At 40.1% G+C, this 17,874-nt stretch overlaps 1 protein-coding gene and 1 non-coding gene across 2 annotated transcripts in view; one reads left to right on the top strand and one right to left on the bottom strand.

Annotated features, from left to right (window-relative positions):
• Positions 1–17,874, bottom strand: part of BLM (BLM RecQ like helicase) — a 105,899-nt gene that overhangs the window by 54,393 nt on the left and 33,632 nt on the right. The window contains 7 exon segments of the mRNA XM_010384791.2: positions 1,180–1,371; positions 3,088–3,749; positions 4,064–4,196; positions 9,484–9,611; positions 13,771–13,927; positions 16,625–17,189; positions 17,191–17,326. Coding sequence (XP_010383093.2) covers positions 1,180–1,371; positions 3,088–3,749; positions 4,064–4,196; positions 9,484–9,611; positions 13,771–13,927; positions 16,625–17,189; positions 17,191–17,326 — 1,973 coding nt within the window.
• Positions 9,107–9,176, top strand: LOC115897856. Its single transcript, XR_004057633.1, has one exon. It is a non-coding gene; the product is annotated as a small nucleolar RNA SNORD18 (small nucleolar RNA).

Consider the following 17,874-nt stretch of genomic DNA (forward strand, 5'->3'; position numbering starts at 1 on the left):
AGGCTATCTAAATCTAAAAACCAGGTTGAAAAAGTTCAGATGCCCAGTCAACATTATACAATAATGACAGCACTAGCTAACTTGCTAAAGGTCACAAGTCAAGTGATAGACAGAGGGAGGACTAGACACGTAGGTACTGAAACTGCAAATTCTCCATGCGCTCTGCCCTGTTTAATATTCTCATGTGAATGACTATAAATCATTGAACAGCTATCATAAGCTTTAATAACACAATGAATGTCCTAGACTCTTTAAAGTGGGGCCAACACAATATTGTGGTAAATGATTTTCATTTAATTCTCATGCCATTCTGTGAACCAGGTACTTTACTGCTATCACCATTGCACACATGAGAAAATGGGTCCAGGGAGTAAAGCGCCTTGCACTGTGGCCACACTGCTGTGAGCAGCAGAGCTGTTCTTTAAGTTCAGGCCTTTGGTCCACAGCTGATGGACCACTATGCACGTATGCATACATGATTTAACCATTATGCAACACTAGATTGTTGCAAATAGACTGCCAGAAATGGTCATGGTCTCTGACAGTGATTTTTCTGTTTGATTTCCAAAATTGCTTAGACTAGAAAAAAGAAAAATTCCCAAAGAAAAATTCTAGATCAGTTCAACACAGTGAGCTTCAAGTTGAAAATCTTACAGGAGGCCGGGTGCAGTGGGTCACGCCTATAATCCCAGCACTTTGGGAGGCCGAGGCAGGGCGGATCACGAGGTCAGGAGATCGAGACCACCCTGGCTAACACAGTGAAACCCTGTCTCTACTAAAAATACAAAAAATTAGCCGGGCGTGGTGGCGGGCGCCTGTAGTCCCAGCTACTCCAGAGGCTGAGGCAGGAGAATGGCGGGAACCCAGGAGATGGAGCTTGCAGTGAGCTGAGATCTCACCACTGCACTCCAGTCTGGGCGACAGAGCAAGACTCTGTCCCCCCGACCACCCAAAAAAAAAAAAAAAAAACAAGAAAATCTTACAGGGCTATAAACTTCATCATGTCAACAACCAGAACAGAGGATATAAAGTAATACACTTTCTTACTATGGTATGGGAGGTTTAAGAGGTCCCTAAATGATAGAAATACTGTGTACGTGGTCTTTTTATTTCTATTAAAGAGCTTTCATTTAACATCTGCCAATGGATTCCTGCCCATTCACTTCTAAAAATACATACCAGTCGGCATCAGGATAAAACAGTCTTCACCAAGCAGTGCAGCATTGATCGCCTCTAGCTGATTAGTTCTAAAATTATGCAGGCCAAATTTTTTATGAAAAATCTTCATCATTTCCTTTGTATGAGGAAAACTAAGACTTTGGAAACGCTCATGTTTCAGATTTCTGGATGTTAAATTTTGTGCTGACTTGTCTAGGAAAATAATCAACATTAAGAAAAATCAGTGCATGAATACAGTGAAAGTACAGCTTTAGCATTTCCCTTGGCCTGCAGAATCACTGGCACACGTTTCCCTGCAGCACAGTTCCTACACTGTTTACTGGCTTTCCTTCCCTACAAGTCTCAAAGCCACCAAAGACTTGCCAAAGGCCCAAATCAAGTATTTCCTTGACTTTTTCTACAGCACCTACCACTACTTTTATTCCTTCCTTCCTCTTCTCCCTTCCTCCAACCATGACCATCAAGACAATCATGGTTTTCTACTCACTTTAAATTCCCTTTCCTGGCTCTACTTCCTCCATCGGCCCCATAAATAGGGGAGTCTTTCAGATATTTGAGACTGGGCTCTGTAGACATTCTTTTTTGGAGCTTTCCTAGTCCTATGATCTTAAACATGACCTGTGTGCAGCAAATGTGTACACCTCTCTTCAGACCCAACTGACACCCTCCTAAAAGTTCCAGTCCTGCGCACAGCTCCCGTTGTCTTCAAGGCATTGGTACCTGAATGACTTACCAGCACTTTAACCTCTAGTCTTAAAATAGCCCTTCTCAGCTTTTCTCCAAATCTGACTCTGCCTCCTGACTCCCCTGTTTGTGTTACTGGTGTCACAGTTTTCCCAGTCTTCAGTGTCTGAAACCTTGGAGTCATCTGAGCTTCCTCAGACTCTTCTTTCATAACATCTCTCACACGCGCCCCTGCTCTGCAGCCTGGCTGTCGCAACTCTGGTTCAGCACAGAGAACAAGAGGTACTCACTCAGCTCTGGCAGTTACGCTAACCCCAACACTCAACTGTCTCAAGATAATTGCAAATATCAAGTATGACACATTCTAACATGATACAAAAATAAATCCATTAATGGTTGTTTTAAAGGTCAGTAGCGTAACTGTAAGAACAACCTCCGTGGTATTAAGTCATCAATGACAAAAATAGGGAGGGCTGTACTTTATAAACTTTTTTCAGCTAAAAAATACTTTTGATAACTTTATATGGTTGATGTAAGGTTTTAAAATTATTCTTGGCTTTTCTCCGGGGCCTTAACAGTGGCTAATTTCATTCCTCTCAAAACTTCTCTCTCACTAAGCTGTGAGCTCCAGGAGGGCAGGAACTACTGAGTATTTGTTATTCATCTTTAAATGACCAGTGCCCAGCATAGCACATGGCATGTAGTGAGCACATAGGCCCAAAGAAGTAGTTTGACTGATTTAAGACAGTTCTGACTTCATATCCTTTTTAGACCGCCCTATATTTTAACATTTTAAGACATAAAACATGCTTCCCTACTTTGTATTAATTGATTCTCATCAGTACAGAATTCTAAAGTACATTTTTAGCAAGCGAATTCATTTTTGCTTTTGCTCACCCCAAAATCATTAAAAACTTGGCCCTCATGAGTTTATTGTTTTAGGAACTAAAAAATGTTAATTCAAAGGCAAAGCACATTTGTAATGACTTTAGAGCCTTACTACAATAGGTTATAATTACACATTTTATAAAACTACAGCTGCTATAGAGACAAAAGAGCAACTTGCTTTTGAAATTGTGATTTGTAATTCATATCATCAGTAGAAATTTGCATAGCAACAATGTGGTTTTCAGGCAATCATGATTTGCTATGGTTTTTCTTATATAATTCCTATTTTGGGACAGTTTTGTTTTCATATAAGCATTCAATTTATTTTAAACTTACCAGTGTAATTCTGAATTGACTCCGAGAAGTTTATATTTTGAACAGTAGCTGCCACTGGAAGACAGTTGGTCTTGGCTGAAGAAAGTCCTTCCGATACTGATTTAACTGGCCGACCTTCCTTGATGGGTTGATAGGCAGCTGTGGAAGATTTGTTGGCGGCTAAATTATGCATTATGTTTTCCCAGTCATCATCATCATCAAAGTCATCTATGTCAAAATTATCAATATCATACGAAGGCTGGGTTTCTCTTTCTAAGTCATTTATTGAAGCAGTATGTTTATTCTGATCTTTCACAGCAGTGCTTGTGAGAACATTTCCTGGGAAATAAGAGCTTTCATTTTTTTTTCCTAGTCTTGGTGTTTCAGCCCAGTTGCTACTTACAAAGGACTTCTGTAAAGGGGTATTGAACGAAGGCCTTTCAAAAAGATTCTCCCTGGTGGCTGAAAATCCTGTCTTTCCTAGGGTGGTAGTCAGGAAACAGTCCTCAGGGGAAACAGAATTTGAGGGAAGGTGTGAAAAATTTAACTCCTTCATAGAATTCCCTGCAGAGCAGGAATCACCCTCCACAGGGCCATCAAGTGAATCAGGCCTGCATCTCCACACGGAGCCAAGAAGACTGGCATCACTTTTATTAAAATCTACTTCTGTTAGAAGTTTCCTTCTGAAGAGAGAAAAGAGAACAACGTATTAAACATAAGTAGTTTACTCTGGTAGGGCCACAAAAGCAAATCTTTAGTTTTCACACCAAATAGAAATTGTAGCAAAATATATGCTTTTTTTCTAACTTAAAAATATGAATATGAATGGTAAAGGAGTGGTTTGAAAAGTAAATGAATTTTAAAAATAGTTGCATGATGAGCATCTTTATGCCATTTCCAGGCCAGAAAGCCTGAACATTTTGCCCTGTCCATTTTTTTACTTAAGAGTGGTAAAAATATAATCAGATATATTCCAGAAGGAGGAAAATCAAGATACCTTATGTTCCGCTGCTGAAGTAGTTCGTTCCCACAATCCAAAAGTTTCAGTTTATCAGCAGGAATAGTATCAATTAATTTACAGATGTGGTCCATCACGTGAATAAGCTGCTGCTGTAAATTTATCTGTCTAGCTATAAAATAATTATGTTGTTAATATTTTTCTTTGAAAAAAAAAACAAAAAACAAAATGTCTTGGCTAGGCATGGTGGCTCATGACTGTAATCCCAGCACTTTGGGGAGGCCAAGGCAGGAGGATTGCTTAAGTCCAGGAGTTCAAGACCAGCTTGGGCAACACAGTGAGACCCTGTCACTAAAATGAAAAAGAAAAAAAAAAAAAAAAGGCTTAAGATCTGGATTTTTTTTTTTTTTAATAGCGTGGGCCAGGCACGGTGGCTCACGCCTGTAATCCCAGCACTTTAGGAGGCTGAGGCAGGTGTATCACCTGAGGTCAGGAGTTCGAGACCAGCCTGGCCAACGTGGTGAAACCCCGTCTTTACTAGTAACACGAAAATTAGCTGGGCGTTGTGGTGCGTGTCTGTAATCCCAGCTACTTGGAAGGCTGAGGCAAGAGAATTGCTTGAACCTGGGAGGTGGAGGTTGCAGTGAGCTGAGATCATGCCATTGCACTCCAGCCTGGGGGACAAGAGTGAGATTTTGTCTCAAAAAAAAAAAGAAAGAAAAGAAAAGAAAAGAGAAAAGAAAAGAAAGTGGGTCTGGCTCTGTTGCCCAGGTTAAACTGCAGTGGTGCAATCACTGCTCACTGAACCCTCAAGCTCTTAGGCTCAAGAAATCCTCCTGCCTCAGCCTCCCAAGTAGCTGAGACTTCAGGCCTATGCCACTGTGCCCAGCAACAAAACACATCTTTTTTTTTTTTTTTTTTTAATTAATTATTTTTTGTAGAGACAGGGTCTTGCCATGTTGCCCAGGCTGGGCTCAAACTCCTGGGCTCAAGTGATCCTCCCACCTTGGCCTCCTAAAGTGCTGGGATTACAGATGTGAGCCACTGTGCCCAGTCAAGTCTTAAGATTTTGAAAGTCACATATGTAAAATGTGAAGCAGTGTAAAAACAAGATCATAAACAACTATATATTGTCCTATTATCTTCCTGTAAATTAACTTGAAATTAGGTTGTCTCTATGCTTTATCATAAGAGCTCATAACTGTTTTCATTTAATTTAATAGTCTTTAATAAACATTTCTTGGGATAAGCAAGGTCATTGGCTGGAACAAAGGTTTATCAGTTAACTATGATTTTTTTTTAAACTAACTTCATGTGCAAAGCTCACTGTGCCAACACAAAGTGTACTGTTAAGCGTTGGACAGGCAAGAGCCCTAGCCATTGTTTTGATCGGCCTGGAATCCAGGCTTCCCTTTAATGGTAACAGTATAGCATCGAGATTTCCTATTAGACCTACCCTTCCCACTCCCTCAGTAGGCATCTGACATAAGGCAGCCCAGTGAAAATTAACTCTGGAAATACTTAGGACTGACTGGGAAAAAGTACCTCTCTTTTTCCAAGTTTAATATGATTCTGGTGGCCATTTCTGTCACCTTATAAAGAAAGACAGATTTCAAATAAGACTGATATAAAGGAAAAGTAGAAAGCAGATAGAAAGAAATGGAGGCTTGACCCGGAGAGATGGGACAGAAGAGAGGAGAGAGAAGGCAAGTGAGAGAGAGAGCAACTCCTGATACGATGTTTGAACAACTGAATCCTGCCAGCCCACTCCCATTTTAAAAATTAAGCCATAACTGATAAATAGAATTTCAAAGTAGTTGAGGTTTTATTTTATTTTTTGAGACAGATTCTCGATCTGTCTTCCAGGCTGGAGTGCAGTGGTGCAATGTCGGCTCACTGCAACCTCCATCTCCCAGGTTCAAGCGATTCTCCTGCCTCAGCCTCCTGAGTGCCTGGGACTACAAGCACACACTACCACGCTCGGCTTTTTCGTATTTTTATTAGACATGGGGTTTTGCCACGTTGGCCAGGATGGTCTTGAACTCCTGACCTCAAATGATCCACCCAGCTCGCCTCCCAAAGTGCTGGGATTATAGGTGTGAGCCACCGTGGCGGCCCTTTCCTTCATCTAAAATCTCAACTGTGGCTGGGCATGGTGGCTCACGCCTATAATCCCAGCACTTTGGGAGGCTAAGGCTGGAGGATCACCTGAGGTCAGAAGTTCGACACCAGCCCGGCCAACGTGGCAAAATCCTGTCTCTAATAAAAATACAAAAAAGTTGGGCATGATGGCGCACGCCTGTAGTCCCAGCTATTCAGGAGGCTAAGGCAGGAGAACCACTTGAATCTGGGAAGCGGAGGTTGCAGTGAGCAGAGATTGCACCAGTGCACTCCAGCCTGGGTGACAGAGCGAGGAAAAAAAAAAAAATGAAGAAAAGAAAAAACAAATGGCAACAGGAAGCAAGGACAACAGATGCCTGTGCCACCTCTCAGGCCTAAAGTCTGCGGGAGAAAAAAACAGTTTAGGTGGGCTGCAGGGGAAACAGTGCATATTCTCAGAAAATGATTAGAGAAAGAAGGGGAAGAAAATGATCAGAGAAGATGATGAGGCTACCGGGAAGTTGTTGATAGAGCAGTCAGTTAAATGGTTTACAAGCCAGGAAGGACAGGAAGTGAGGACAGAGCAGGGAGTGAAGATGGCAGGGTGGTGAAGGGTATCTGCACAAGAATGGCCTGGGAAATTTGGACTTCTGCTGGTGACTGAGAGAAATGTGAGGTATGAGATGTAAAACTGGAATTGCTGAATTCCTGTTACTTCTGTTTTTTCTGCAAGGAAAACAAGCATCTGATTGGAAAGAGAATACACAATGGTCTGATGGAACTGAAAGCCAAGGCTCAGAGGGAGATAAAAGAGAGTACCTAGCTATCAGAAACTAGCTCAAGACTCCTTGTCTAGACAGATTATACCTCAGAGTACAAAGGAAACCCGCAAACAGGATCTCAGAGCCCCTGTCACTGACACGTGTGTGAGGCATCTAGTGAATAAGAGAAATGATGGAAAGTGAGGACAGACAAACATTGTTCGAATTTTCAAAAAATTTGAAAGTGATTGACAAAAACTACAGGCTGGTGATTTGATGTAAATTCAAAGCAAAATTCTAGAGTCTGTTATCAAATAGCTGCTTTGTGAGCTCTAAGGGGGAGGAAACAATTACAGAGTCAGAAGGAGTTCATAAAAACAAACCATCCATCTTAATGTACTTCCTTCTTTAACAGGATTACTAGACTGGCAGATAACAACAGCTACCATTTATGAAAGGCCTGCAGTGTACTAGGCACTTTACCTTGAATCCTGACAACCACCCAGCAAGGTAGATATCATTCTCCTCATTTTATAGAAGAAAAAACTGAAGTCCAGAGAAGTTTAACTATTTGCCATAGTCACACAGCCAAGAGTAGGAGGAGACAGGTTTCTATCACAGGTCTGTAGCACTCTAGAGTCAATGTCCCACCCATTCCTTCTTGCTGCCTCACACCTCAAACTTTTTGGAGTCACATGGCCAAGTCTTTTGTGTCTCCATGGATAAAGAACAGAAATGTGGTCTGAAGACAGATATGTAACTAGCTGAACAAGAAGTGGTAATGAATGGACTGATGTAAGCCAAGAGGGAAGCCTCTACTGACATGCTGGAGAACTCTGTCCCTGCCCCTGTTCTGGCTAACCATTTTATTAGTGAAACTTAATGATACAGAGACAGTATAATGCAGTTGTTATCAATGAAAACTCAAAAGCCTCAAGACTGCTGTGTTCAGATCCTAGCTCTGCGGCTAATTCTATGACGGTGTGTAATTATTTAATGCTCCTGTACCTTAGTTTCATTATCTGTTAAATGGGGATAACAGAAACTACCTTAAAGTGGGCCGGGTGCCATGGCTCACGCCTGTAATCCCAGCACTTTGGGAGGCCAAGGTGGGCGGATCATCAGGTCAGGAGATCGAGACCATCCTGGCTAACATGGTGAAACCCTGTCTCTATTAAAAATACAAAACATTAGCCAGGTGTGATGGTACACATCTATAATCCCAGCTAATCGGGAGGCTGAGGCAGGAGAATTGCTTGATCCTGGAAGGCGGAGGTTGCAGTAAGCCAAGATCCTGCCACTGCACTCCAGCCTGGGTGATAGAGCAAGACTCTGTCTCAGAAAAAAAAAAAAAAAAAAAAAAAGAAATTACCTTAAAGTTTGACGTAGTTTATTGTGATGAGTAAATTAGTTAATATTGTAAGGCACTTTATAAGAGTGCCCAGAACATCAGTTATTTCATGAATATCTCTAAAATAAATTGAATCCAAAATAAACAACAAAAAAACTGGAGGAAACAAAAACAACAGAGAACACTACACACATGACCTGCACATGCATGCAGACATCGCTAAAAAAGCCCAGCAGCCCTCAGACTCGAACGCATGACAGAAATATTCAGAGAACAAAAAAGAGCTCTCGGAAATTGCCTTGATAGAAATTTAAAAATTCCATAGAAGAGTTAAAGATAAAATCAAGGAAATAAGTATAATAATAAAAAAAAAATGACTAAAAAAAAAAAAAAATCAAGGAAATATCCTAAAAAGCAGAAAATCAAGAGATGAAAAATAGAAAAGATAATTAATGGAAATCTAATGTGCAAATCACAGAAGTTCCAGGAAGAGTGAAAAAAAGAAAAAGAAAGTAAAAAGAAATAATGCCAGAAAAATGTCTACAAGAGGATGTAAATTTTCAGACTGAAGGTGCCTCTGAGAAGCAGACACCAAGGGTGGGAAGGGGGAGTGTCGTCTGTCAAAGACTTGCACTGCTATCCGATTATTTACACTAGATTATTTAATAAAAAATAAAAAATGAATTAGAAACAAAACAAACAAGCAAACAAGTATTTAGCTTTAAATGAACATCAAGACCCAGACCCAGACCAAGGCTCAGACTCAGAGTATATACAAAGGAGAACCGGAGGATAAAAGGTCAAGAAAGCAATTTCTAGCAAGGAGAGTTAAAAGACCTAATAATATTTGGTCAAGGTGGGAAAAAACTCTTATTATGATGAGATTACGCTCTGTGGTCCATGTTTCTGAAACACACGATTTTGTGAAAGTTCTCATTTGTGGAAGATTAAATAAATAAATAAATAAATATGTAAAAACCTCCTAGAATTTAAAGTTGAGTATGAGAGATGATTTCTAACAAGTAGCGTTTTCAAAATATGGAATGAATGCCCTTGTGAGAGCATGAGTTCATGAGTTCTTCAGGCAAATGCTGGCTAACCAGTGAACAGGGTTATAACATTAGAAAAGACTACAAATCTGCCATTTTGTAACATACAGCCACAGGTTGAAAACACAATCTTTGTGTTACGTTGTTTTCAAAAGTAAGTAGTTGAAATACATGATATGTCTAAAATATTGTTTGTACCGTCACAGTCTGTGCTGGTTTCTGGATTCGGCTCCTGTGTACTCATTTTCTCAGGTTTTGACAAAAGATCTTTTGATGTGCTAAGAACATCCTCTTTTCTGTCAGAGGTGTCAAGGTCCTTTAACATACTGCAAATAAAAAAATGTTAAGCCAATCATACTACAGGCTAGACCCAATAAATGTATAATTTCAAAACCCTTAATATTTTTCTACAACTGATCAGACAATATATAACAGAAAAGAGAATTAGTTTTTTTTTGACTTTCTCAATTATAAAACTTCTTTAGCTGGTCCTCAAAGTTGTCCCTCTTCTGGTCCCAAGAGCCCTTTTCAACTTTATCTCCAATTATGTCCTTTCAGTAACCCAAGGCTTCAATCATACTGTACCACTTACATTCTTCATATAAGCCCTGCATTGCCTATTTTGGGGATTTTGCCACTGATCCCCTCAATTTGGAAAACCTGCCATTCCAATCTCTTTTTACCCAAATCACACCTGTTCTAGCCCCAGCCCAAGCGTTACTTCTCCAGCAAATGATCATTAACGTCTCTTTTTCTGAGATTTCTGAGATTTCAAAGCACTTTTTCTGGACTTCTCTTATTATGCAAATATATGTATATGTGTTTGTGTGTGTCTGTATATATAATTACCTCACCACACAGATTATACAAAAACATATTAACATACAAACCTGGTCAGTCTGATTAGACAGAAAAAATACTTTACAAATAACAAAATAAATTAGTACTGAATGAGTGTTAAAGAGAGGATACTGTGGAAATCCAAAGAAAGGTAACATTTTTTGGAACTTAAGAAGGCTTTGCCAAGGAGATAAGATTTAAGCAAACTTTGAATGACAAGTATGGGGAAAGTGCCAGACTATGAAAGAAAGATTTTAAAAAGAACAATTCTATTTGTTTGACATCTGGGAATCAACCGTATTTTCCTAAAGCAGAATTTTGGAATGCAACTTTCTAACTAAATCAAAACAGTGTAAATTTTTTATATTGATTTTTAAACAATAACATTATAATTGAAGAAAATGATAATGCTTTCTAGATTGTTGGTTTGACTCATTAAGACCATTGGATTATTGTAAGGGCATAAGTGGAGATAAAGCTGAAAAAGGTAAATTGTGGCCAGAAGATGCAGAATCTTGAGGGCCAGCTACAGAGGTTTTAGAAAAGAGGAGACTGAAAAACAGGTCTCTCTTCTCTGTTATATACTGTCTGACCACTTGATTTCTGAAATTCAGAGGATACAAGCAGTATTTTTTAAAACTGAAATAAAATGTAGCACAGAATTTAAGCTGTGCACTGCACAAAAAATATTGTGAAAATTCTATTTCAGTTTTATAATATATACACATATGTATACTAAGTTACAATGGGAAATGTACAAAGAGAGTCTACCTTGGAAATACTTTGCAAAATAAGCTTTTTTTTTTTCTTTTTTTTTTTTTTTTTGAGACGGAGTCTCGCTCTGTCACCCAGGCTGGAGTGCAGTGGCCGGATCTCAGCTCACTGCAAGCTCCGCCTCCCGGGTTTACGCCATTCTCCTGCCTCAGCCTCCCGAGTAGCTGGGACTACAGGCGCCCGCCACCTCGCCCGGCTAGTTTTTTTGTATTTTTTAGTAGAGACGGGGTTTCACCATGTTAGCCAGGATGGTCTCGATCTCCTGACCTCGTGATCCGCCCGTCTCGGCCTCCCAAAGTGCTGGGATTACAGGCTTGAGCCACCGCGCCCGGCAAAATAAGCTTTTTTAATTGTTAAGACTCTAGGTAAATTTATTTATGGTATGACAATTTGATAAATTATGTAGCCACTAAAAGGAATTAAATATTAGCAATTAGAAAATAATTTAGGAATAATGCTAAGAGAAATAAAGCAGAATATAAAATTATAATTACATGTTGATTACAACAATGCAGAAATCAAACACACATGTACAAAATGATCAAAACCTGGCTGGGCGTGGTGGCTCACGCCTGTAATCCCAGCACTTCGGGAGGCCGAGGTGGGCGGATCATGAGGTCAGGAGATCGAGACCATCCTAGCTAACATGGTGAAACCCCGTCTCTACTAAAAATACATAAAAATTAGCTGGGCGTGGTGGCGGGCGCCTGTAGTCCCAGCCACTCGGGAGGCTGAGGCAGGAGAATGGCATGAACCTGGGAGGCGAGTTTGCAGTGAGTGGAGATCACACCACTGCACTCCAGCCTGGGTGACAGAGCGAGACTCCGTCTCAAAAAAAAAAAAAAAAAGAAAAGGATCAAAACTGAAGATGGATAAAGAAAATAGTCAGAATTGTGAGACTACTAGTATTCCTTCTCTCTCTCTCTTCTTAATGTTTTTAGAGATGAGGGTCTTGCTATGTTGCCCAGGCTGGGGTGCAATGGTTACTCATAGGCGTAACCACAGCATGCTACAGCCTTGAACTCCTCGGCTTAAGGGATCCTCCTGCCTCAGCCTCCTGAGTAGCTGGGACTACAGGCCACTACCACACCACCACACCCAGCAGTGCTCCTTCTTTCTTATTTAGAATCCTTGTTAAAATGATTATATTATTTGTGTGATACATATTTTTAATAAGTAAAGAAAAAAGCTAGGCATTCAGCAAGGAATCAGTATGACACCAGGAAAGCACTACACTGGATCTGAGTTCATCTCTCATTCATTTTATCATCCTGGGCAATTCCTGGCTCCTCCCTGGGCCTCAGCTGTTCCACCTGGTAAATGAGAATGCTGGTTTAGAATTGAGACCCCATACAAACTTTTGTTCAGTTTAGTATATATTATACTCTAGCACTCAACTGGTCTGAGAGTGAGACTGGGATGAGGATGAAGGTAACATTGACACTTAGCAATTTAAGCTACTGATGAGTCATATGGAGTATCTATTTTTCTCATAATACTACCAATTATAATCATGTCACCAATTTGCTAAAATTGAGTGAATAACAAATATAATGGCCAATTCTATCCTGTAGGATTTTTTTAAAAAGTACTAATGTCCCAGTTCACTTCCCATATAATGGGTTAGCTTTGTGTCATTTCAGGTCAGGTTTGGAAATATAATATTTTCAGAAATATATTCCTTATGTCAAAATCAACTATATAAGGCCAGGCAAGGTGGCTTATGCCTGTAATCCTAGCACTTTGGGAGGTCAACGCCGGAGGATTGCCTGAGCTCAGGAGATCAAGGCCAGCCTGGGCAACATGGCAAAACCTCGTCTTCACTGAAAATACAAAAAATTAGCTAGGAGGCATGGTGGCGTGTGTCTGTAGCTCCAGCTACTTGGGAGGCTGAGGCACAAGTATCACTTGAACCCGGGAGGTTGAGGCTGCAGTGAGACGAGATCACACCACCTCACTCCAGCCTGGGCGACAGAGTGAGATTGTCTCAAAAAAATTAAAAAAAAAAAAAATCAGGCAGGGCGCGGTGGCTCAAGCCTGTAATCCCAGCACTTTGGGAGGCCGAGACGGGTGGATCGCGAGGTCAGGAGATCGAGACCAACCTAGCTAACACGGCGAAACCCCGTCTCTACTAAAAAATACAAAAAACTAGCCGGGCGAGTTGGCGGGCGCCTGTAGTCCCAGCTACTTGGGAGGCTGAGGCAGGAGAATGGCGTAAACCCGAGAGGCGGAGCTTGCAGTGAGCTGAGATCCGGCCACTGCACTCCAGCCTGGGCGACAGAGCGAGACTCCGTCTCAAAAAAAAAAAAAAAAAAGGCCGGGCGCGGTGGCTCAAGCCTGTAATCCCAGCACTTTGGGAGGCCGAGACGGGCGGATCACAAGGTCAGGAGATCGAGACCATCCTGGCTAACACGGTGAAACCCCGTCTCTACTAAAAATACAAAAAAAAACTAGCCGGGCGAGGTGGCGGCGCCTGTAGTCCCAGCTACTCGGGAGGCTGAGGCAGGAGAATGGCGTGAACCCGGGAGGCGGAGCTTGAGCTGAGATCCGGCCACTGCACTCCAGCCTGGGTGACAGAGCGAGACTCCGTCTCAAAAAAAATAAATAAATAAATAAATAAAATAAAAATAAATCAACTACATAAAATTGTTTGGAAGGTTCATGTAATTAATCATAATGGGACTTCATCTTTAGAATGCAACCAATTAAATGTATAAATAGGGTTTTATTTTTTTGAGACTTTCACTTGAATGTAAAATAATTATACAAAGCATAAAATACTTTTATATAGAAATGATATTATATAACTAAATTAAACTATTTAAAGTATCTCAGAAACAAATAATAATGCTAATTATTTAGCTAGTTTACCTAAGGCATTTTGAAGAGGAATAAGAAGCAGAAATTTCTTCTGGAGAAGGTGGAACAAAATCTATATCATAATCATCATCATCAAATTCAATACATGGAACTTTCTCAGTTGAATGTAATTCAGCTTCTTCCAAATTCTTCTTCTTTTCGCTATTATCTACAGTAAAACAGTTGATAAATGTAGATTTGTTAACCACTAATGAGACAGAAAGAACAGGGCATGAGCACGTAAGAATGTGTGCTTCCAGCAAAAGTGAACAGGCAACCTACAGAATGGGAGAAAATTTTGGCAATCTACTCATCTGACAAAGGGCTAATATCCAGAACCTACAAAGAACTCAACCAAATTTACAAGAAAAAAACAACCCCATCAAAAAGTGGGCAAAGGATATGAACAGACACTTCTCAAAAGAAGACATTCATACAGCCAACAGACACATGAAAAAATGCTCATCATCACTCGCCATCAGAGAAATGCAAATCAAAACCACAATGAGGTACCATCTCACACCCAGTTAGAATGGCAATCATTAAAAAATCAGGAAACAACAGGTGCTGGAGAGGATGTGGAGAAATAGGAACACTTTTACACTGTTGGTGGGACTGTAAACTAGTTCAACCATTGTGGAAAACAGTGTGGTGATTCCTCAAGGATCTAGAACTAGAAATATCATTTGACCCAACCATCCCATTACTGGGGATATACCCAAAGGATTATAAGTCATGCTGCTATAAAGACACATGCACACGTATGTTTATTGCGGCACTATTCACAATAGCAAAGACTTGGAATCAACCCAAATGTCCATCAGTGACAGACTGGATTAAGAAAATGTGGCACATACACACCATGGAATACTATGCAGCCATAAAAAAGGATGAGTTCGTGTCCTTTGTAGGGACATGGATGCAGCTGGAAACCATCATTCTCAGCAAACTATTGCAAGAACAGAAAACCAAACACCGCATGTTCTCACTCATAGGTGGGAACTGAACAATGAGATCACTTGGACACAGAAAGGGGAGCATCACACACCAGGTCCTATTGTAGGGAGGGGGTAGGAGGGAGGGATAGCACTAGGAGATATACCTAATGTAAATGATGAGTTAAGGGGTGCAGCACATCAACACGACACATGTATACATATGTAACAAACCTGCACGTTGTGCACATGTACCCTAGAACTTAAAGTATAATTAAAAAAAAGAAAAAAGAATGAGTGCTTCTGGCAAGTCACAAACAATCATACCACTTTGTATGGATCCTCTCCCTTCACACGCTAATGCTGGCTTATTTATTCATAAATGATTATTATTGAGTCAACTGGATTAAGTCTAGTGAATGCTCAACTGAGGCCAAAGACTTGCTTAGGGATTTTCATGTCTGTCTCTGGTTAATTACGAGACACATATTTGGTATCAACGTTTCTAGTTTTCAGCTTTTCACTCATATTTAAATAAGGGTAAAGCGTAACAGATAAGTCTGATAATAACATAAACATGACTGCTTGTACAAACCACCTTTACCACAAAGTTTCCTAGTTATTTAAGTCTCTCTTTTGGACTATGGGGGAAAACACAACCCAAATCGTTGCTCTCTATCTTTTAACAAATTTTCCCTTCAGAAACAGAAGCATCATTGATGAGACTATAGTTTTGCTTATCATCAATCACTTTTCAGTGCTCTCTCACCCTAGAGTAACCTTAACGGGATTCAGGTGTTTAAAAATTTTACTCTCATATTTGCAACTGCTTCAAAAGGTGGTTACTTCCACATGTGGGTAATCTCAGTCACTCAATTTTGGACACTTAATAATTACAAGATCTAGCCAGGAAAAACTTTGAATGTAATTTATAACACTTTAATAGTGCAATTAGTATACATTATTCATCAATATTAGGTGGCAACAAGCCATAAAGGAATTACAGTAGAAAGGCTTAGTTTCATTTTCCAATTTACCACTGACCACCATTTAACCTCTATGGGTCTTACAACAGCACCCCCCTTTTCCTCAGGAAATATGTGACAAGACCCCTGATGGATGCCTGAAATCTCGGACAGTATCAAACCCTGTAAGTATTGTGTGTTTTCCTATACATACATACCTATGATAGAGTTTAATTTATGAATTAAGCACAGCAAAAAGATGAACAATGAAATAGCACACTTATAACAATATTCTGCAATAAAAATTACAGTGACTATGGTCTCTCGCTCAAAATATCTTACTGTACTGTACTCACCCTTCCTCTTGTAAAGATATAAGATGATAAAAAAATGCCTACATGATGAGATGAAGAGAGGTGAATAATGTAGGCATTGTGATGTAAATGGAAAATCCCAGAAATAAATTAATTCATAAAGTTTCAGTTTCAAGTTGTTTTGAGTAGTGTGATAAAATCTTGCCCCGACCTGATCTGTCCACCTGAGTTGCTGTTAATCACTTAGTAGTGGTCTCAGTTATCAGACTGACTGTCGTGGTATTGCAGGCTTGTGTTTTCTTAATAATGGTTCCAAAGCGCAAGAGAAGATACGCAGTATTTTCAGACCTCGGCTGGCTGCGGGTAACTGAAACCTCAGAATGCAAAGCTGTGGACAAGGGGAAACTACTGTATTTTCTTCATGTATAAAATCACAGAGCTATCCTGGAAATTATATTAGCAGACTAAAACCTTCCATTTCATCAGTATGTCCTGCCTTAGATATGTGGCCAACAGATTATTCAAAAAGCACCACTGAAGACCCTAACAACCTTAAGGCAAAAACTCTGTATATTCATGACTATTCCTAATGGCTAGCTTTGAATAAAAAAGTACAATGAACATACTAAAATGAAGATAAAATAATTGTTACCTCTTTCATCTTCCAAATGAGTTTTCAAAGAATCACTTTCCTGAGCATCTTCATTTATATGCGCTTCACCAATGGGGTCATCATCGATGCAAATCACATTGCTGCTTAACCATTCTGAGTCATCCTTCTGTTCCTTAGTCAAATCTATTTGCTCGCTTTCAGAGAAGGATGGAGGCAAATAAGCCTTTACTGTGTTTGTTGTATAAAGCTGTGCTTTAAAAAAGTTTCTCTTAGCCTTTTTTGATTTCTGAGCAGTGCTTACCCTTACAAAGTGACTTTGGGGTGGTGTCACAAATGCTTTTGAAGTCCCAGAAGTATCAAAGTCATCCATATCATCCCAATCATTGATGGTACTGAAAGAATCTGGTGAAGAACTAAATTCTAATTTCTTGAGAGCAGTATCCCGGGATTTCTTTACAGCTAGTGTGTTTTGGGTAGCGCATAAAACTTCCTTCGGAGTCTGCAAGAAATCTGGCAATAATGGTTTTGAGGCAACTCTCTGTGTTTGCTTTCCTGCTGAAGCATTTTTAAAGAAGTCCTTGACCCTTTGCTGATTTGTGGTGTCACGGTGGAGGTTCACTGAAGGAAAAGTCTTCGGTAACATTAACATCTTTATTTCTTAATGCAGGTGTTTTTGCTACTGACACATTAGTTACAGACACATTGTTATCTGAAGATGTTTTCTTTTTAAAAGTGAAACCTCTGAAAAATAATGGAAAAACTGGATTAGATAGATCCATATTAACAAACCCCTCAACTCTACAAAACAAAACTGTAATTTTTTAAACTAATTCACACAGGTTACATTAATTGTATCCCAACTCCAACTGAGCAAAGAATCTATCTCTCTCTTGATTTTAAATTTATCAAGTAACTTAAATTCTATTTGTTCTCTGGTCCTTCCCATTCAGAGGCTAATTATTTGGCTTTGAGAGTCCATTCCCACTACTTTATTTCTCAGGCTAGTAGTCCTTAGTCAATAGCATCTCCAGAGCGGGGTGACAGCATAAATGAAAAAGGGAAGAGGTCGGGCGCAGTGGCTCATGCCTGAAATCCCAGCACTTTGGGAGGCCAAGGCAGGTGGATTGCTTGAGGTCAGGAGTTCGAGACCAGCCTGGCCAACATGGTGAAACCCCATCTCTAATAAAAATACAAAAAATTAGCCAGGCATAGTGGTGTATGCCTGAAGCCCTAGCTACTCAGGAGGCTGAGGCAGGAGAATCGCTTGAACCCAGGAGGTGGAAGTTGCA

The sequence above is a fragment of the Rhinopithecus roxellana genome, chromosome 5 (assembly GCF_007565055.1).
Source record: "Rhinopithecus roxellana isolate Shanxi Qingling chromosome 5, ASM756505v1, whole genome shotgun sequence".
Classification (NCBI taxonomy): Eukaryota; Metazoa; Chordata; class Mammalia; order Primates; family Cercopithecidae; genus Rhinopithecus; species Rhinopithecus roxellana.